Source organism: Columba livia, chromosome 8 (genome assembly GCF_036013475.1).
Source record: "Columba livia isolate bColLiv1 breed racing homer chromosome 8, bColLiv1.pat.W.v2, whole genome shotgun sequence".
NCBI lineage: Eukaryota > Metazoa > Chordata > Aves > Columbiformes > Columbidae > Columba > Columba livia.
In genome coordinates, this window is record NC_088609.1 from 894,119 (window position 1) to 915,060 (window position 20,942).

Consider the following 20,942-nt stretch of genomic DNA (forward strand, 5'->3'; position numbering starts at 1 on the left):
CGCTGGAACCCCGAGAAAAAAAAAAGAAATCATTTTCAAAGTACAGAATTTAAATGCTTCTTAAGTTCACTATGAGCTTCCTGTCCCAGCCAAAGCCAGGTGTAAGCCAGGTGTAAGCCAGGTGTAAGCCAGGTGTAAGCGCGCACTGGCAGCCTCGTCCTCGTCGCAGCCCCGCGGTGCCGAGAGGACGGGCGCGAGGCGACGGGGCGTGTGTGCACAGCCGCGGCGCGGTGGCGGTGCTCTGCTTCCACCGGCTCCAGTGCCTGTGGAGGAGTGGGTTAGCAAGGCAGCGTTCACACTCCTGCAGCCACAACTCGCTCAGCTCCGTGCTCCGTATGGGGGTGACACACAGGCTGCGTGCCTTCAGGCTGACGGTTTCGCAGTGTAATTACACACTACTGATGCGCATCCATGAGGACAATCGTTAGCAACACACAGTTCAAAATATCCATAAAACCTAAAATTGAAAAAAACCCAGCACACATTTTCGGGAGTGAAATGAGATGACGCTTCACCTGCACGGACACAAATTGATCCACGTTTTGTGACCACGGTGTCTCAGGTTTCGTGTCAGTTATTTCAGTCTAACGTTTTGATTATTTCTGAAGTCGTGCACAGAACGAGGGGAGACACGGTGTGACCTTTCCAGACTTGCTGCGTTTTAATTTTCCCTATGCTTAGAAATGATACAGAAAAACCCAAGAGGTAATATTATTTTCGTATAGAACATGTAAAGTTATCCTAGGCATGTCCAGAATACATTAAAGATACTGTCCTGACACAAGAAATTTACAGTGCGCTTTTAGGTATTAAATAACTAATGAGAGCAATAAATGCTGCGAGAAAGAGTGGCTGAAGGTTACAACCAGAAGATTATAGCATTCCTCCGTTATGTATGCGTGTTTTAAAATTCCCCTCCATTTGGCTGCCTCAGTCTAGGCTTTGGTTTTTCCTTTTGGGTCTCTTTTTCTTCTTTATCAGACCATAACCTCCTGGCTAAACACTCTGACCAGACTCTTTAATTAGGATTTTTAATGGAGATTGTACCTGCTCTGCTTGCAGAGCCAGCATCGATGGCCTGTTTGTAGCAGAACCGTCGTCCTGGCCTCGTCTCTGACGAGTATTGCAGCTGCAATACTGATAGGACACGTACTTGAATGCACGCACTACTGTATTCTACTAGGGAAAGCGATACAAACTGGAATTACAGGATTCCTACACAATTACATCTGGGTTTTTAAACCCCCGCTTGGGAGAACCACACCAGACACCTTACGATGGATGTGGTGGATGAAATGCGTGCAAAACTCCTCTTAATACTCTATCTTCTTATTCTCACCCAGCCTCAATAATAACTTAAAACCTATTTGTGAAAAATCAATAACGCACCTTCCTGGCTTTTTTGTGGTGTATAAAAAAGGGTGTTCTTGGCCAATTTTTTAAACACTCTGAAAATATCAAGACTGTAAAATTGGAGTTTTATTGATTTTCTCGGAGGATCTTTGGGGTTTCAGCAGATGTGTGTTGACAGCAGGCCCCTCTAGTTGAATCAGGAGTATTGAGTGCCTAATGCAAATCATTCTATCTGCAACATATCTGAATTACACTCGTGTTAAAAACAAAATAGAAGTGATCAGGGGTCTTCTTTCCTTCCAGCCTTCGCTCCCGCGGTATCGTGTCCTCCCCTGTTCTTCAGTCGCCGCGGTCTTGTGGGCTGCGGATCAAAGACAAACACACACATGGAATATCTAATGTGTCAAACACAAGCACAGATCAAAACGTAAAACATGCTCCTCCAGGCCTTGTAGATTAGAAAGAGGAAAATGGCACAATTCCGTATTTAGAAAAATAATTTCTTTCTCAATATTTGTAATGAAGGGAGTTGTCTGTCCTATTAATTTTTATGTAAGTGTACCTAAGCCGATGAATCGTGACTGAATTATTGCCTAATCTCCCTGGTTTTAGCCAACATTTCCATCTTTACTTCAACTGCGTCGATTTGTTTTGATTGGTTAATGTAATGGATTGTAGAGCCCAGTCTGGACCCGTAACGAACAGCGCGAGAGGAGGGGGCTGCTCACGGCACCTTCAGCCGGACAGGAGGGGACCCAGGGGCCAGAGCCACGGCCACCAGCGGCACCACGGCCACCAGCGGCACCACGGCCACCAGCGGCGCCACGGCCACCAGCGGCGCCACGGCAGGCGGACAGTGAGCCTGGCAGCGGCCGCTGCGGCGCCCCGGCAGACCGCGCAGCACGGGGCGCTTTCAGGGACGATTTGAAGGAGGAAAATGAGGTGAGTGGGAGTGAGAAGCAGCAGCGAGGGAAAGCAGGAAGGTGCTGGTGTGAGAATGTAACAAGTAGAGAGTTACTGCTGAGTTAAACGTGTGGGGGGAAGCTGTTGGTTTCTCTATAGGATATTAAAAGATGATCGGGTGGGAATAAGCTGTAAAGAGCCACAAAAGTGAAGTAGCTTTTGCTTGCCAAGATGGTGAAGGAGGGGGGAATACACCGAAACAAGGAACAGAGCTCATCTGAAGAGCTGATATGGAAGGTTTCTCCACAGGCACTTAATTCTTAGAAATTTACAGATGAAAAATGCTATATGAGTATTAATAGATAGGAATGCAATATGGATGAGGGCATTCTAAAGCTGGAATAGCAAGTAGAACAAAGGGAATAAGGAGATTTGGGGACATGATAAGAAACCAGATTAGAGATGCAGACTTGGACAAAACTATCTTAAGACCCATTAAAACAGAGGACAACAAAAAAAGGAAAGTTTAGATGAATTAAGAGGTAAATATTATGAGAAATTATTTGAAGGAGGTCTATGTTGGGACGAAAGATGGCCAGAAGCAAAAAAAGTGTCCTAGCCACTGATACAGAGATGGTCACCTCTTCATAGAGAAAGGGGAAGGCAGGGTGACAGGGCAGACAAGCAAAGAGGAGAAGGAACAATCAGGTTAGTTTTAGTGACAGACAGGCGGGCGGCAGTACTGTAATGCACATACCTGCAGAGACTGCAGGAGAGAATGATTTTATCTACATTATCTATGTTAAGCCTGAATTGGTGCTGAGGGTTTTTCCCCATGGATGTGCAAGAGCGATTAATATAACCAATCAGCCATGAGATCCGAATGACAGAAGAAGAAGATCAGAGTACATGCAGCATATTCTGAAGAGGATGTCGCAGGCTCGCCTGCCCAGCAACAGGCAAGGAAGAGGACAGGGCCTGGGTGAAGCGCCAGCCTGGGCGGCGGGAGAGGACGGGCAGGGCCGTGCGTGTCCTTCGTGCAGCTCACTGTGGGCCGCGGAACAAACCAGCCTTTGTGGTACGTGAGCCAGCACCTGCAGCTCCAGCTCAGGAGGGCTGCAGAGGCAACACTCTCGAAAATATTTTCCAGACCTCGGATCTAGATGGCCCTCACTGAGCAAAGAACAGCAGCCGTTCTCCAGTACTCTTCTGTCCAGGGTCCGTTTTCTGACCCCATCACAAAGCCCCCTTGGTACACCACTTCAGACAGGTATTCCACCAAGTCTCTGGCACAGACTGTGGCTAAAGCAATAGTGTATAGCTTATATAACACTGAAGTAAGATACTGAGAGTGAAGAGAAGTAGATGAAGGAGAGAGGCCTCAGTGCCCCTGAAAAAGAAAGAAAATGGCAAAAGAACAAGAAAATACAAAAATAGATGCTGCAAAAATAACTAGAGAACTACGAACTGAAAGAAGAATGGACATGGCTGCAAGAGCCAGGGAGAAAGGAAGCAACTGACCCTACAGAAAAACCTGCAGGTATTAGCCACGTGAGTCTCGTTAAAAGGAGTGGAACTGGAGCAGAAAAGGCACATACCAGGTCAGAAGACAAAGAGGTAAAGTGATGTTTGAAAACCGGGACTTTAGACAGAGAAAGATACAATTTCACCTGCCTTCATTTTTAAGCTTGGAGTGTTTCACTGGCTGGTCATTGGTCACTAGGAAGTGGTCACATTGATTTACCAGCTACAAGGAAGCAAACACATTGTCATGTGCATGGCCATAAACACAGTCCCGCCCATTGCCATTGCCTAGCATTGCCTGTGCGCTCTGCCTTCAACCGTTTCAACCGAGGTGGCGTTGAGAACATACGACGAGGCTTCCGTCGCAGCCTCGCATTAGTGAGACACGCGTGATCAGACCCAACCTGCTGGGTCTCCTGGGAGGCACACACATAATTGGCCCCTCTGCACCGAAGCCTTCGTTGCTGCATTTGCCACATGGTGAGTGTCACCCAGCGGGCCTGCCAACACGCGCAGAAACGCTCCGGCCCCGGGAAGCACCACTGTATTCGCCATATGGCCAGGCTCACCTGCCGGGGCTGGCAGGAGGAGACAGACGGGCAACACTCACACATAATGAAGCTCCCCACTGGGCTGCCTTAAGAAATGATAATAATTTAAATAAAAAGGTTGAAAGTTGACATAAGTGCCACATGATGAGACTCACCTGCTGGGTTCAGGGGCGGGGCAGTGACTGGTGAGTACGGATGGATGTGCCACCCCTGCCCCAAGGCTGCGTCCCCGCGGTGTCTGTGCTCATCGGGCCGGTTTGGGGCGGGAGGGGCACGCTGCCGTGCCCTGGGCGGGCAGAGACCCCTGACCCGGACGGGCCCCGAGCCCCCGCTTCCCGCCGGGGGCAGGGCTGTACCTGCTCCCCGGGCCGGTGGAGGGGAGACGCCATCTCCGTGACGGGCCCCTGCCCCTCGCGGCCCTGTGACCCGCCGCCCGGCCGGGGGCTCCGGCACCGGCACCGCCCTCCTCCGGGGCACCGTTACTGTCATGGCCGAGGTGGAGAGCCCCAGGGACGAGATAACGAGCCGCCCTTCCCCGGGCCAGCGGGGCCTGTCAACAAACCCGCACCCAGCGGCGCGGAGCGGGGCCAGGGCCGGGGTCCCTCCCGCACGCCGCCCCGCCCCTCACGCAGCGCCGGCTGCTCACACGCCCCGCCCGCCAGCACCGCGGGCCTGGGCCAGGGCGGAGCGGGCCCCGTGCCGCCCTGTCCCGTCCGGGCCCTGTGCCGCGCTGCCCCGGCTCGGCACGGCCCGGCTCGGCTCCTGTGCCGCGCTGCCCCGGCTCGGCTCGGCCCGGCTCGGCCCCTGTGCCGCGCTGCCCCGGCCCGGCTCGGCTCGGCTCGGCCCGGCTCCTGTGCCGCGCTGCCCCGGCCCGGCCGGCTCCCCGGGTTGCGGGAAGGCCTTTCCGCTTTCCGCGTCGCCGCTCCCGCGCGCCATGGCGGCTGAGGGGCGCGGGGCTGCCGGCGGTGACGTGGTTGCCATGGCGACGGCCGGGCAGCGTCTCGCGCGGGGGTGGGAGCGGGGGGATGACAACAAACATGGCGGAGAGGAGCAGGACGGCGGAGACGGGTCAGTGCCAGCCGAGCCGCTGGGCGGGCGAGCGGGGACACCCCCTGCCCCAGGGGCTTCTGGCAGCCCGGGGGGAGCGCAGGGGCCCGAGCGCTTCTCTCAGGGGACAGGGAGGGAAGCGCCCGCCGGCCGAGGGCACGGAGGTGGAGAAGGGGCCGGGGCAGAGGCCGGTGCCCAGGCTGCCCGGAGCCGCGGAGGCGGGCAAGGCACCTGCCCGCGGGGAGGAGGAGCGGCTGCCAGGGGAGAGCTGGTGGTGCAGGGAGAGGGGGTAGAGCCCCGGGCACCCCGGTGTGGGGGAGCAGCGGGTTGCAGGCTGGCGTTCCCCGGCCGGGGCTGAGCTGGGGCCGGCGGCGCGCAGAGCGAGGTGCTGGGCACGGCCGCGCCCCTCGCGCGGGAACCGCGGCCCGCTTCCTTCACAGCGAGGAAAACGAAATATGGGGAGACGCGGGGTGGGGGTTGAGGCTGCGTCGCAAAGCCGAGAGCTTGGGGGTGACCTGCAGGTGCTGCTGGGCCCGGCCTGGAGGTGTGAAGAGCCCAGAGGCCGCACGGGGCAGCTCGATGGTCGCGTCACATGCGTTATTCTATGAGGCTGGCCTTAAGGAAGGTGTCAAATGTTATTCTTCCTATTCAGGATATGTTAACAATGGCTCTGTGTGTATGAAGATGTTTGTCGGTGACACTGAAGGTTTGTGTTTTGTCATGAGTTACAAGGATCCTCTAAGCACAGGGTTCTTTCCTATGGTAATAATACACAGTTGAGGTCTTTTCCAACCCATATGAAAACAACTCCCCTCTCCTCCCAGTTATCAGAATTAGATATACTAACATTTGGAGGATGAAGCAAAGATGATGACAGTTCTTCTGAAGATTTAATATCCCACAGCATCATACATAAATTATCTGGGTTCCTGGACCAAAAGTTCATGTTCCCAGGCTGCTGTGTTAGCTGCCGTGCGTGTGCTTCTCAGCCTCAGAGGTGGCTCCAAAGGAAGATACGTTATCCATACAACTGATTTTGGATTTTGGAGCCCCTTAAGGTGAAAAAAAGTGATGAATGAGTGAAACGCTCTCATGGCCTGGAAACCGTACTGCAAAGGCTGCGTCCGGATCAGTTTGCCATGAAGTTCTTGAATTCCCTGTGTTCAGCCATCCTGTTTACAACCCTGAAACCACACTGTAAAGTTCATCATGGCTTAGTTCCCACGCGTGTGTTCACCCGCTGTGCTGTGCAGCGTTGCCGAGCCCAGCTGCTCCGCTCCGACTGCGCTGGGGACGAGGAGACAAATCGCCCTTTGATTTCATCACCTTTCCTGCTTGTTTCATCCACCTGTGCCTGTGTCAGCAGTAACTTTCTTTAACAAATAGTGTAACCTGCCTACTATTTCCAGATCAGGGCATACATTTACTGTTATATTCTGTTCTCTGCTATGTTATTTGAATCTGCAGCCTTACAGCATTTGCCTTTTATTTTTAACCTTGTCCGGAACCTTCCGCACATCTAACCATTGCAGCTAACCAGTCAGTGTTTCTCATAAACAGTGTGTTTCGGCTTCTGCTGAAATAATGTTTTGTTGCATGTTCCTGATACATGTCTGCTTAAGTTTTGAAATACCGTTTTGCAATGGCCATTTTGCTGGTTTTAATTGGCTGCTCCTTCCTTTTTGGAAAAACCAGATGAGGAATTAAGAATGCAAATAACCACAAAAATAGGAAAAAGACCCCAAACTTTCAGAGATCTATAGGGCTTGGAAAGCAAGCGCGTCACCTTGGCCCGTTTTTAAGGAAGGACTTGGAAAGTGGGCTGTGGGAAAGAAGAGGGTGGGGTGGTTTGGTTTTGCCTTTTAGCCCCTAAACTTCGGTTCCTGAGCGTCACTGGCACTAAGGGAACAGGTTCGTGTCTGTCCCTTCAGGGCCAGATGGCACCGGCACTGTTGATGTGCCGCTAACAGAACGGGGAAAGGTGCTGGTGCGTCCTGGCTGCTTAGTGTGTCTCCATGGTCTGTCAGGTCTGGAGCAGGCTTTAGGAGAACCAGGAGTCCAGCTCTGGAACCCACATTTTAATTTTACATATGGATGCAAGGAGAATAAAGCTGTTACAGAGGGACTGAACATTGTCTAAGCCACGTAAATTGATTTAGCCAGTCTGTCTATATTGTACTTGCTGGTTGGTTTTTACAGCAATGTTATGGTTTTATTTCTGGATCAGAAAACACAAGTAATAACTATGGCTTATCTTCCCATCTTGAAATATTTATTGTTATTTGTAATTTTCAAATGAGAAAACTGAGTTGCAGAGAAATTAAAGGTAACTTCTCCGTGCTTTATAGCATCACGGGTTGCTGTTATGGACCATTCTTGACTGGTTTAACTCATTGACCTGTGTTTGACAAGAGTCAGTGTCGGGGAAAGATGTCAGACAAATACGAGGTACACGTGCAGAAAGGGGATTTTAAAAGTTCATTTTTCTCCTGAATGTTGTCTGGTATGGAATTGTGTACATCTGAGGTGCGTACAACCCCTCCAGACGCTCAGCTTTGAGGAGACACTGTGCCAAGAGGTTTTGTAGCATCATGATTCTTTATGGAAAACTTACCTTTTCACAGGGGAAGAATTTCTCTTTCAGTTTTGTTGGTATCTCCTTATTGTGTTGTAGGAAATTAAGTCTGTTAGTCTTACACTGGTAATCATAATTATTGTTTCCATATAGACAGACACTTTCATATTTCCACTCATTTTTCATGTAGGAGATTAGGACACTGCGAATTGCACGGTGCACTTCAGAAGAGGGATTGCTATCAGCTCTTATGATACTGTTATGCTCAGCATTATTTTCTATATCATGGTTTAAGCCAATCTAAGTGTTTCTAATGAGATTGAGGCTTAATATGGAAGGTAGATTATCTCACATCTGCCCACTACGGAGTTTATGTGCTGGTGATATCCTCTCTGGACGAGGCAGACATCTGGCCTAATCCATTGAAAGTGTTTCTGTGTTCTGATGTCTGGTCAGAGTGCTGTGGATCAGCGTGCCGTACCCTGGATTAGTCCATCATTTTCCCATTGCATTTGGCTCCTTAGTCCTGGCTGATTCCTTGGAACTGCTCAAATCAGCTTTCAGCACGGACCCAGAGTGCGGATGCTTCCCTGTTTGGGTTTGCAGGCTGAAAGCCTTCATGTCTCAAGCCAGGAACCCAGTTTGGAACCAAATCAAATCTTGGTAAAGGGAGCCTGCAGGAGAACGCCAGTGATTAAGACTGGCTAGCCACTTTCAGGAGCTTTTGGTTGGACTTGCAGTTGTCCTGCTCAGCCCTTTGGAAGATACAGGATACAGCAAGACGGCCGGTTTAGTTAAGCTTATTCGAAACCAGGTCAGTGCTATTTTTCTGATCCTGTAACAAAGAGGACCTTATTAACTTCTCTAAGGAAGGTTTAGGAGTAGGTCCAAGTGAGTACAGGTGCCTGTGTTTGCTAATTTTTTGGCCCACGGGCCAGGTGAAGGTATTTACTGTTCAGCTGTGGATCCAGCTGAAATGTCACTTGTTATCTCATTCTGCCAAGGTTACTCTGGTTTTTCCAGGGGTCTCCGTTACCTTCGGGAGCCTGGCTTCCACAGGCCCCAGTGATCCAGGGGTGCGGCTTCTCTCGGAGTTCTGCAGTGCTTTTCTGTCTGAGGCAGCTGCGTCTTAGCCTGCATGGGCAGTTCGAATGTGTCACTCCACAGTTTCCAGTCATTTTGCGGATATTGGTATTTCTGCTCTTTCATTGAGTCATCGTCACTGAAATCATAGTGGGAGCACAAAAAAAGGCCTTTACTCACAGTGCTGGACAGGATATGAGTACGTCTTTAGACCAAAGGTCCCTGTTGTCGGAACAAACGGGTTTCCCAGCCGAATGTGTAGTTTGTCATGTTTATTTGCGTGTCACGACAGACGCCTTGCAGAGTGATATTAAGTTACGTTTTGTATTAAGATCGGTTTGTATTTTGAAAACCATTCCCAGCCGGCCGGGCTGACCTGGAGATGCAGTCGGCTGCCGCGTGCTGAGCCCAGCCAGAGCCTGGGCAGCAGTTCGGGGGCGGAAAAGCCTCGTGTCGAGATCGGCGTGTCAGACCTGGGTCAGCGCCTGGCAGCACAGCTGTGCAACTTCTGCCCTGGTTGCGGGTGGGTTTCGACGTGGCCGTGCTGAGCGGGACTGGTTTGAAAGGCAGCCTTTGATTATTCTTTCAAAAAAAATAGTTATTCTTTTATAAGTATTTAATCACATATGGCCATTCTAGTATCAGAAGCATACTACTGTATTTTAGGTGGCCTTAATTAGTCAATAAAAAGCCAAGCTTGGTCAGACAACCTAAATTATTCATCTTTAAATTTTTTTAATTTTTCCTTTTTGACGACTGGAATTTCTCATTCACTTTTTCATTATCATGAAGAAATTTAAAGCAGGAGAAATCAGCTAATTACTTTGATAATATTATTCAATCTTTGTCTTTAAAATAACACTGTTCATCGGTAGTACTTCTGGTCTTCCAGGCAAATTTAATTCCTTCAGTTGAGTTGTCCTTTCTTAAAAGATTTCTGAATTTTCGAGCGTATATGAACAATATAGGTTATTTCCTAATAGCAGCACTAGCCTGCAGCCATAGCTGCGTCGCAGGGCTTGGGAAGAGGCAGCTGGGCTTCACGTGCGGGGGATCTGCCCACCGTGTCCTGTCGACGCGACGAGGTTTCGAGGTCAGGGGAAAGCTGCGCGGGTGCCGCCGCACCGCGAGGAGCGTGTGCGGCCCCTATCAAACGCTGCAGGACGCGTTTGGAAACAAGCCTAACATGGGATTTGTTCAACGAGCACATTTGCCAGAACTTACTGACAGCGTCGCTGGGTTTTAGCTTGAGCAGTTGGGAGTGCAGGGCGTAGAAGAGCAAGGTTTGCCGGTAAATTTGAGGCACTCTGTAAGACCGTCCACTCTGTCAGTTTTTACTGCGTAAGTTGAAATACTCATCGAATTGATATATAGAAATCAGCTACAGTTGCTACAGAAAAACATTGGAATCATCATTATATTGTTGCCAGTAGACTGATATTCAACTAATTTCCATCTTCTTCAGCTATCTAGCGAAAACAATCCCCACTAGAAGAATTCACCAAAGAAGAGCTGCTAATATACTTTTGGTACTTAGAGCTTTGATCGTATTTCTATTACATAATTTGCCACATAAGGAGACCTGAGAAATACTAATGAAGGCTTTATATAGCCAGAAGATACAATTTCAGAAAGAGGAAGGAACAGGGTGTGTTGGGTATTCCAGTTGCCACTTGTTAATGGTTTACGGTTTCCCAGCCGCATTTCAAACAGTTCTTTCTTTGACAAATAATCAAAGCTTTTGAAAGTTACTCACCTCCAGCCCCCCGACGCTTTTGCTTTCAGTGAAGTTCAAAGCACCCTATTAATTATCAGCGCTTGTGAGAGGAGATTTTTGAATTTGTAAAAAGTAAAATGAGACATATATAGAATTTTAATAGGTTTTATACAGAAATTTGTAAAACAAGTTTCTGCAAGTTTCTGTAGCATTGGACTCACTGTATTTAGTAGGCAGAAGTCTCATGCGAAAAACCAGATCAACCTTGGAATGCATTTCTGTGGCCTACATAGCATTTCTGGTTTTTGAAGTGGAGCTTTATAGATATAATGCTCATTAAAATAGCTTTTAAAGTCAGATTCCTGTGTTAAAACGTAACTGGCTTCATCTCCACATGGGGCCACTAACAGGACCGGGGGCTTAGATGTGCAGCACAATCCTGCTTTCCAATGGGACACCTCATGACAGCAGCTCTTGCACGGGAGAAATGCACAGCTTGTCTACACTCAGATTGTCCTTCCTCCTGTTCCCCGTTCCTCCAGCAACACCCGTTTAGGGACAAAAGCAGCGAGCCCTGAATGAATGAGGAGCTGCAGGACGCGGAGGGGAGTTAGGGGCGGCTGTGTGCTGCGGCCGTCGCAGCTGCGGGCCGGCTCCGCGCGCCCTCCTGCCCGCGCCAGCCCGCCACGGCGCTCCTCTTTGGAGGGGAGGCTGTACGGCTCTGTCGAACCCAGCTCAGATTTCTCAGGTCGTCCCAAAGGCAGTTGGCACGCAGAGCCTTGGCGCAGAATTGCCACGTTTAGGTTGCACTGTTGCTCCAGCCGTGCCTGCGGGTCGTCTGCAGTACAGGTAAAGCAGTTTACAAGGAGCCAAGCACTGGTTATGGGTACACATCTGTGTCCCACATCCCAGCTTCCCCGTCACATCGTCCCCACAACTCATCATTTTCTTTGCATTGCCACGGAAGCCAAGCCTGTCATTTAGGAAGTGCTATATTTTTAAGCCTTAGAGATATCTCTATATATTTAGTAGTAATTTTACTATTTTAATGTCAGAATGCTTTGGAAAACTCTGCTCTACCAAAATAGTGCTAATGATTTCAATTTAATTTGTCACAGGCTATGCAAATTCAGAGGTGTGGGCTTTAATATTACATCCAGGGCCCTGATCCTGCACGTGTTTGGCATTGAGTTCAATGTATATACGTGTAAAGTATTTTCATTATTGGCTCTATTTTAAGATAAGTAATGCATTAAGTTTAGAGACTAGAATGTATAGTCTGATACATATGCTTTCTAATATACATACGTGTCCCTGGTTTCTCAGTATGATTAAGTGGCTGATTTTGTCGATTCATTGTGGCAAAAAACAAACGTAGAAAAGGGGACAGGAGAAGAAAGTTGTTGTTTTAAATTATTATTATTAAATAAATACGCTATCTAACTGCATTTGATTTACATGCTAACTCTTAGAGGTGTGTACTTAGCAGTGGATCTCCCAATCACGAGTGAAAAATGGCAAGATGTTGCTTTTGCATGTTATTTCATAAGCACCCTGACAAATGTGCAGAATTCCACCCTCCACAAAAGCAAGTGGAACGTCATTCCCCGTGAAGCTCCGGAGCGGAGCGGCAGCAATCCGTTCCAAAGCAAGCCCAGCTGGTTCGTCACAGTCCTACTGATGTCTGTGCATTTGCAATAAGCAGCAGAGTTGCTGTGGGATTACACTGCATTTTGGAGCTGGGTAGCACCCACCAAGTGACTATCATGTGTTCATGCATATATGATGCACATGAGAGAGTACGGTGCCCTTGATTAATGAAAATTTCCTCAGACAACCCATACAAACCCAGACGCAGTGACATTATTTCAGGGGAAGTGTCCGTGTAGAAGGGGGTTGCGAGAGAGCCGTGCGCCGGTGCTGCTCACCCAGACCTGGGGCGTGCGGTGCTGCTTGGTAACCGCACTCAGTACCGCTGTATCTGCTGCTTATTTTATCTCTAAGCAGTACGAATAATCGGTAACTTGAGCTCAGAGCTTTCTGTGTAAGCCCTCTTGTAGGTAGAAGTTTGGCTTGTGTTCTGAATATTTTAAATACTTTATATGCATTTCATATTCCTATAAATATTGTATCAACGTTTGCTTAGTTAAAAAACTGCTGAATCTGGTGTATTAGTTAGTAGTGTTCTCTGTAGTTAAATTCCTGTTGCTATGTTGCTGATGCCGGAGAGTTAATAGATCAAGTTTGCTTTGCTGATATTTTTGTGTTAGAAAATAGGAATTCTGAAACAATGTTTGAATGTTTTTGCTCTACAGCACTTGTACTTTGTTAATAAGATAAAACACTGCAGTGATCTAATAAGTTAACATGAAATACTAGGTTATGCTGAAGTGTTTCGTAAGGGAGCGAGTGGGCAGCGCTTGGCTGGAAGAAATTCTCAGTGACTTTAAGTATTTGTTTTTGAAAGGACTGTTTTGGAAAGTAGGGGAAAGATGCTGCTCTCAGTGAAGAACTTAAAGGAGTTGTTTCAATGAGTAATTAGAATTATGGCAGTAATTAATAGCATAATTGATTTCAGCAACCGTGGGGAACAAATTATTCCAGAAGTAGTACTAAAATCCCCTAATTATTTTAAATGTGTAGCCATTAAGAAGATTTTAACTCCAAAGTGAAGAGAGTAGCTGTGTCTGGAAGCCCCGTTGGGTTACAGCGAGGGGCAGCACACGCAGAGCGGACGGCCCGTATTGCGGGCAGCCTCTGCGGGAACGGGGCTTCTGCCCTGAGGCGAAACCCAAAACAAACCAGAAAGTGACGATGTTTCCTTCTTCACGCAGCCAGCCACAAGCTGCTGGAGCCCAGAGCAGCGGGCTTGCAGCTTGTTTGTCCTGCGTCCTTTCAAAACTTTTGCAAAGCTCGGTTTTACCGGATAATCTCTGCCGCACTTGTGCTCGTCTTCATTCTGCAGATTCCCTTGGATATGAATATCTTCTTAGGGCTTGGAGGTAGACTCTTGACAGCCAGTCTGTTGGCCACTCTGTAGGAGGAAAGTCATAGATAATTACTGTAAAGACGTTTGATGTCAAATTGGTTTTCTAGATGGCAATGCAATGTTACTTGTTTTCAGAACTAGCCCAAGCTGTATGATGTCTGTGATAATCAACATTTTCCTTGTTCTGCCGGACCTTTGACATAGGTGCCGGTGACAGGATGGGCACAGCGCAGGACGTGGGGCCGCGGGTGTGGCTCTGCCACGCACGACGTTCTCCCAAACCCTGGGATTTGTAGTCTTTACATCATTTCTTCAAGTTCTCTCCAGTGACTCCGCACATTTCGGGCTGACAGTGGTCTCTGCAGCGTCCTTGGGTTCGCAGGGCCGTGCCCGGTCCGTGCTGCAGGGTCTGTGGCTGTGAGCATCACAATGACAGCGGGGTTTTCTTCTGCTTCCTGGCAGTTTTGGAACCAGTGGAGCTGGGATTCCAGTTCCCGCCTGCTGCTGCCGGTAGATTTTTCGAATGGCAATAGAGCACGGAGAGCAGAAATAACAAGTATTCTTGAATATCAGTGCTGCTGAAGCCCAGCGACAATGATATAAAAGCTTTTCTTAAAAAAAAATATAAATGATAGAACAGAAGAACATAGCTACTAAGACTATATATTTCTACAAGTGCGGATATGAAATAATTTTGCTAAAATTGTATTGTTTTCAATTTTCTGATTGGTGGAGAAGACACTGTTATTGGCACGTTCTCCATAAGTGTTTCTTGTCCGAAATGCAAGGGAAGCAATGTTCATGCAGAGCCTCGGTGTGCTTAGGAGCTAACAGGAGCTGCCCCCGTCATCTGGATGGATTTCTGTCTGTTGCGAACTGTACCGAGAGTCCAGGTTCACTCCTTTGTCTGCGTTTACGATGCCAATGCTGCTCAGGGCTGATGAAACTCTCTGCCAGGATAACTGCAAACCTTTCTTGGGCCCTGGCTGGTGGGATTCTGGCTATTAGATCTTTGCACTGTAGAAATTTTCGGTGGCAAGATGTATCCTAATTTTGTTCTAAAACAAGGATCCGGTCACAGAATGAGAGGCATCTTGATGACATTTGTATTATTTAAAGAAAGACGTCTACAAAGCTCTCTGGCAGTTGTCGTATCTTTTCGTGTTCCTTTCTGCACTGGCTGCCCGCGTTAGGCAGTACCGGGCGGGCTTGCCAGGCAAACTCCGTGTACCTTCCGCGGTGGGTCTGGTGCCGCTGTGCCCTGGCGCGCGGCGCGGCGTGAGCGTGGTGCCGGCTGCGGAGCCGAGCCCGCGGGCTCTGTCACAGCTGGAGCCGGGCGGCTTCTTCACCCATTTCTAAGAGTAACTATTGCTTACTCAACAAGTACCTTCCTCCAGAAACTGCAGCTTTTAAAGAAAATGCGCCTCCATTTGCATAATGTTCACAGTAGCAAATACTGTTTTCGTATTTGCCTAAATGAAAAAAGGTGTTGGCTTTACCCTTTGGCCTTAAGAATATCAAGAAGCTCTGGAAGTTTCCAGACTCTTCATACTGAGAATCCCAGATCCCCATAACCGATTCTATGCATTTTCACTAGTTTGGCATGAAACGTATCCACAATGACGATAGTGATGAATGCAGATACCAGAAGGCTCTGTCCAGGTTTTATTTTAAAACCTTATATACTTACAGAGATTTCAGACACCTACAGATTTTATACCTGATAGAAAATTACCATTAAAGTTTAATACTGCGGTAAAAGTAAATCCTAGGGATTTGCTGGAGACTCCAGGAGTTTAAGCTACGAAGAATTAGAATAAAATAGCTATGTGTCATACAACCTATAGGAAAAATAATTGACAAAATAAGACCTACAGTCCGAGAAGATGTCTTTGCTAAGTTACTTTTGCCCTTGCATGTCTTATCTAACATTTTTCAGAGAAGAGTCTGATCTCCTTAAGCGGGATGTGCAGGACGTCCTTCAGTCGATGACCTCTGGCCGTGGGTTGGGTTCCCTCCCCTCCCAGGTTCTGTCGCACACCCGTGCCTCCCGCCAGGGAACCTGCCGAGGCTCCCCGGTGCAGGCAGCGTCCCTTTGCTGGCCAGAGGACTTGGGGCACGCTGGGACACCGTTCCCTCCATCCGAAGGTGGCAACGTGTCCTCGGCAGCTCTTGCTGCTTCTGCTGAGCCTGATGCTAGAGCCACGCTGGTTCTGCTTGGGCTGGTTCTCTGGCCTTGCCTCGGCGCCCAAGGAGAACGTGCCAAAAGGGACATCATGCTGTCGTGCTATATATTGTAATAATGTGGACCTCAAACACTGTTTTGCGTCTTTCAAGGTTAACTAAAGATATCTCAAAATATAGCAACAATACATTCTGAATATTCAAAGTACTGCGAACGTGCAAGGAGAGATTAATATTTTTAAATGTCTATGAATTATAAGATATTTGATGATTTTATTCTCGTTCCTCCATGGCTACAGTAGGCCAGGAGGAGCAGATGGGAAGTTTTGGTAGGACACAGTCACTTGACAGCTTCCTTCTGCATCGTGTTCGGGCTCCACTGGCAGATTTCTCATTGTCAGTGCGGTGGGAAGGGAGATGCAGCTCTGTCTCCTGCCTGCTTTTCCTACACTGTTTGTGGTGGCAGCCTTATGAACGCAATCTTTTCTTGTTCATCTTTATCTAAGCGCTGTTTCCCGCCTATCTTTGAGCAGTAACAAGCAGCCTCTTTGAGCAGAGATTTACGAGTGAGAATGTACCAGGAAGAGTTCAGTCTCTGGCAGCTCCCGCATCATGGGGGGAGATCCGCAACGTTTCCCTGGTTTCTTCTTTGTACCCTTGATTCCCTGTGTTGGATTACAAACGATTAACGTGACTACCTGCCACAGGTGTATGGGGCTCTTGGTCAAAGTGGCGCTGAAGGGAGGCCGAGGAGATGGCTTTCCTGGGGCTGCTGCTCTGAGCTACAGGCGCAGGTGCAGAGGGCTGAATTCATCAAGTGTCCCGATCGTGGCCACTCACACACACAAATGCTGCTTTCAGGTCTGAGCTTGGCTCTGGTGTTACCAGCCTCTAAGCAAATCCTGTCAGCGTGGTGCCAAAGTCTACGGGGTAAAACCTATCTAGCTAAAAATATCATGAGCAATAGCAATTTTCCATTTAAAGAAAACAGTTTAAATGCCGCAGATCGCTATCTGTGGGTAATTATTCAGTCTAAAACAAATAACCTTGAGGCTGCAAATAATAATGTTGCTAAAAAATACTAGCATGCATTATTTAGTATCTAACTTTTGGGATTGTGATTAAGGAACAAGAGGTTCCGTTCTCTTGTTCTGCGGGAGTGCTTCTCAAGGACAGGAAGGTTCCAGTTTCCTCCCTGGGAAGAATGCAGGTTTATATGCCAAGGGTTGACCTGGATGTATTTTTTTAATCTGGGATTTATATACCTCTGAAAATATGGGTATATAATAGAAAGCCTGACAGACACTTTAACTGTGGTGTCAGTAATATGTTGATATAATTTGTTACCTCGGCTAAGGTGTTTTGCCTCAAGAGGTGGAACGCATTTATGTATGGGAAGGTCAGTTGTAATTAATAAGGTGTTTTCATCATTCAGGTCCAGTATGAATTGCTTGTACCATTTGTGTGAAATAGTTTTCAATATAAAAATAAAACAAATTGAGCTTTATGTCACATTCATCATCCCCCATAACCCATTTAAATGTCAAAAAATCAGTACAGACCAAAAGTCTATTTCTAGAAGCCTTAGTAGCCCTATTTGTCAGGGTGAAATGAGATATTATCATCCCATTATTCTACCGCATTCCTTCAGCACTTGAAGACACACACACTTCTTCTAGTTTTCTTTAACACAGAAGACGATAGTTTTTCTATTCCTAAATATTTGTAGTCCCAACAGTAAATAGTGAAGAAAATGCTGAGCCCATGTCAGAAGAGTGAACGGCTAGTTGTATTGGTGTGTATTTCTTTCACTATAATGTCAATGTGTATTATAATATATGAATATTAACCTTCTTTCTTGTACATTGCTGAAATGAAAAAAGCACCGTGTTCTTCCATCCCTACATGGAAACACATGGTTTTGTGTAGTGCAGTTTGTTACACGGCGTAATTTGACTGGGAGGACAAAGCTTTCAATATATACACTACTGATATATTTTGACAAAAATCATGCCTTTATGTGGAAAATGTATGTCCTCATATCTTTCATTATGAAATAAATCCTACATTTAAAAAATTCTTTATTTAAATTGTTTTTTTTGAGTTTTGTTTGCTAAGCAAGCAAGGCTCAGGTAACTGCGTGCCTCCCTTCTAGTAGTTTTCAAATTGCAGATACGGGACTTAACAGTCTCAAAGGTTTGAAGTTCATTTAAGATGCATGAAAACAGGCAATGGGATAGAGGAGAAAGATCCCGTTAACGCCCATAGTGAGGAAGAGGCTGCTGAGGATTACGGGGAAGGAAGATGCTGCTGAGGAGCTCGGTTCTAGGGAATCCGCGCAGAACACACGTGTTAGAGAGCCCCAGTCAGACAAAGGGATGCAGCTGATACCAGACTGTGTTCACCCACCGGACATGCGTGTGCGTGAAACCAGGCTGTGCGGTTCATTAGGTGTAGAACCTTTAACACGTGGAACCAGGCTGTGCGGTTCGTTAGCTGGAGAACCTTTAACACGTGGAACCAGGCTGTGCGGTTCGTTAGCTGGAGAACCTTTAACACGTGGAACCAGGCTGTGCGGTTCGTTAGGTGTAGAACCTTTAACACGTGGAACCAGGCTGTGCGGTTCATTAGCCGTAGAACCTTTAACACGTGGAACCAGGCTGTGCGGTTCGATAGGTGTAGAACCTTTAACACGTGAAACCAGGCTGTGCGGTTCATTAGGTGTAGAACCTTTAACACGTGAAACCAGGCTGTGCGGTTCATTAGGTGTAGAACCTTTAACACGTGAAACCAGGCTGTGCGGTTCGATAGGTGTAGAACCTTTAACACGTGGAACCAGGCTGTGCGGTTCATTAGGTGTAGAACCTTTAACACGTGGAACCAGGCTGTGCGGTTCATTAGCCGTAGAACCTTTAACGTGATGCCGTTATTGTAGCCAAGCTCTTAAGCTTTGAAAAGCAAGGGTTATTTCCTGGTGTGTGTGTGAAATGGTGCAAATGTCATGTTCTGTAGAACAGCGTGGGGAATAGTGTGTTCTGTGGCTCTGTCTGTGATGCTGACACCCTTTTGTTGGTGCTGTTCCTGTTTGTTTCTCTTGCTGCAGCGGGCGGTGCCCTGGGGAGTGACGATGTCATAGCGGGGAACGTGAGCAAGTGCACTGTTGTGCCGGCGGGATACTGTGGACAGCCCAGGAAAGGACACCTCGTGTTTGACGCCTGCTTTGAAAGCGGTAAGCATTTGCAGCGTTATTTCATGATATGCAGTTGTCAATATGTTAACACTTTTAACTACGTCACTCACATCTATAAAAAGTGTCTCAATTCTAAAGAAGAGTTGCATTGGTTATTACTCAACTTACTGGTTCCCTTTGGTCAGAGTATGACGTAAAACCAGATGGTCCAAATGGAGATAAGATGGTGAAATTTGTTATTACATACAATATGCATTTCATCAGGTCTATCTCTTACCATCTGTAGATACATAACTGGATTCTATTCTGTTGTTATACCTATAACAATGTAGGGCACCAATCAAAGGTGTAGTATTTAAAGAATGGGAGGTTTATTAAAATGTCACGTGGCAGTTTCACAGGGAAGTTAACTGCATAAAGAACCAAGAAGTTAACTGTGTAAAGTACCAAGAAGTTAACTGTGTAAAGTACCAAGAAGTTAACTGCATAAAGAACCAAGAAGTTAACAGTGTAAAGTACCAAGAAGTTAACTGTGTAAAGTACCAAGAAGTTAACTGTGTAAAGTACCAAGAAGTTAACTGTGTAAAGTACCAAGCCCATCCTCGCATAGTCGGAAGATTTGACAGACATGTATGTGCTGTCTTTAAATGCATTTCTGTTTCTTGTGGCCTAACTCTGTACTGCTGAGGGGAACAGGGATTCCACCTCTGATGTCCACAGAAGGAGAATTAGACCTCAGAAAGCTACTGCAAATTGAAAGAGAAATTGTTTCTACAAGAGTTACAGTAAGCATATTAATTTAAAGAATATTTTTCATCATGTATGTTTATATGTGTTTGGGGTACGTAGGTAGGTTTATATAAATGAATATGTAGCATCATTTAAATTATTGTGTTACATATATCTGTGTCTCAAGATTTTGCAGTTTAAATCTCTCCTTATTGGCTTACAGACCTGGAGAACGCTGTAAAACGCCATATGTACAAAAGGCATTTGGCAGGATAAACTCTGGTTTTCCGCGTGGTTTGTGTGAGCGGTTCTGGTAGTGCCAAAACCACTACAACATCTTGTAAAAGCGGTTTTTATGAAGAGTTCACCCCTCAGGCTGCAACACCGGCCACCTGCTCCGGGGTGAATGGTCAATTGAGTTATTGATTGCGTTATGTAAAAGGTGGGAATGATGCAATGAGCAATAGCGTGTCTTATTTTTAAGGTTTGTCTCTGAAGGTCCAGACAACGGTTATGTACCCTTACAAACACTTCGGACGCTGTTTCATTATAGTTGCAGTATTACGAACTTTTGTAACAGAAAATGGCTTATGAAATCAATCAGTTGGCCAAGCTGAGAAACTGACTTCATTGTGTTGAGCTGCTCTGAATTAAAAGGATGAGTGGAAGCCATCAAACGATTTGTGAAGTAATGTGGATCATTGCATGATGGTTTAATTTCAGTTTTTGAAGAATAAAATTAATGATTTTTTGAATGAAAACATTTATTCAGTTCAAAGGTAGTGTTCATACTTTATATACTTCGACAATAATCCCATGTGATAGAATCACAGAATCACAGAATGTTAGGGATTGGAAGGGACCTCGAAAGATCATCCAGCCCAATCCCACTGTGGTTATTTACATTATGACATGATGAGGCTGTGATGTTGCTTTGCATATTCAGACACCTCCAAAATACAAATATGAATACAATTAATGCCTTCATTTACTTTCTCATGACGATGATGTATTAGCAAGAATGATGATAATCTTGTGTACAGTTCATATGTAAATTCACTTTATATTATATGTCAGCCAAGTAATTTCTTAGAGTA

General features: G+C 46.9%; 1 protein-coding gene and 1 long non-coding RNA gene across 13 annotated transcripts in view; one reads left to right on the forward strand and one right to left on the reverse strand.

Annotated features, from left to right (window-relative positions):
• Positions 1-1,457: 1,457 nt before the first annotated feature.
• Positions 1,458-4,973, reverse strand: LOC110365617 (uncharacterized). Its single transcript, XR_002425275.2, has 2 exons — positions 4,487-4,973; positions 1,458-1,714 (listed from the first exon to the last, which is right to left on the reverse strand). It is a non-coding gene; the product is annotated as an uncharacterized LOC110365617 (long non-coding RNA).
• Positions 4,974-5,209: 236 nt separating this feature from the next.
• LOC102088218 (BEN domain-containing protein 5) overlaps positions 5,210-20,942 on the forward strand; it is an 889,197-nt gene continuing 873,464 nt past the window's right edge. For 11 of the 12 annotated variants that reach the window (XM_065071427.1, XM_065071429.1, XM_065071428.1 and 8 more), the window contains exons 1-2: positions 5,210-5,399; positions 19,030-19,155. In XM_065071427.1, coding sequence (XP_064927499.1) covers positions 5,357-5,399; positions 19,030-19,155 — 169 coding nt within the window. In that variant the 5' untranslated portion in view covers positions 5,210-5,356. The remainder of the gene's footprint in view (positions 5,400-19,029; positions 19,156-20,942) is intronic. The other variant, XM_065071437.1, reaches the window with a different exon arrangement.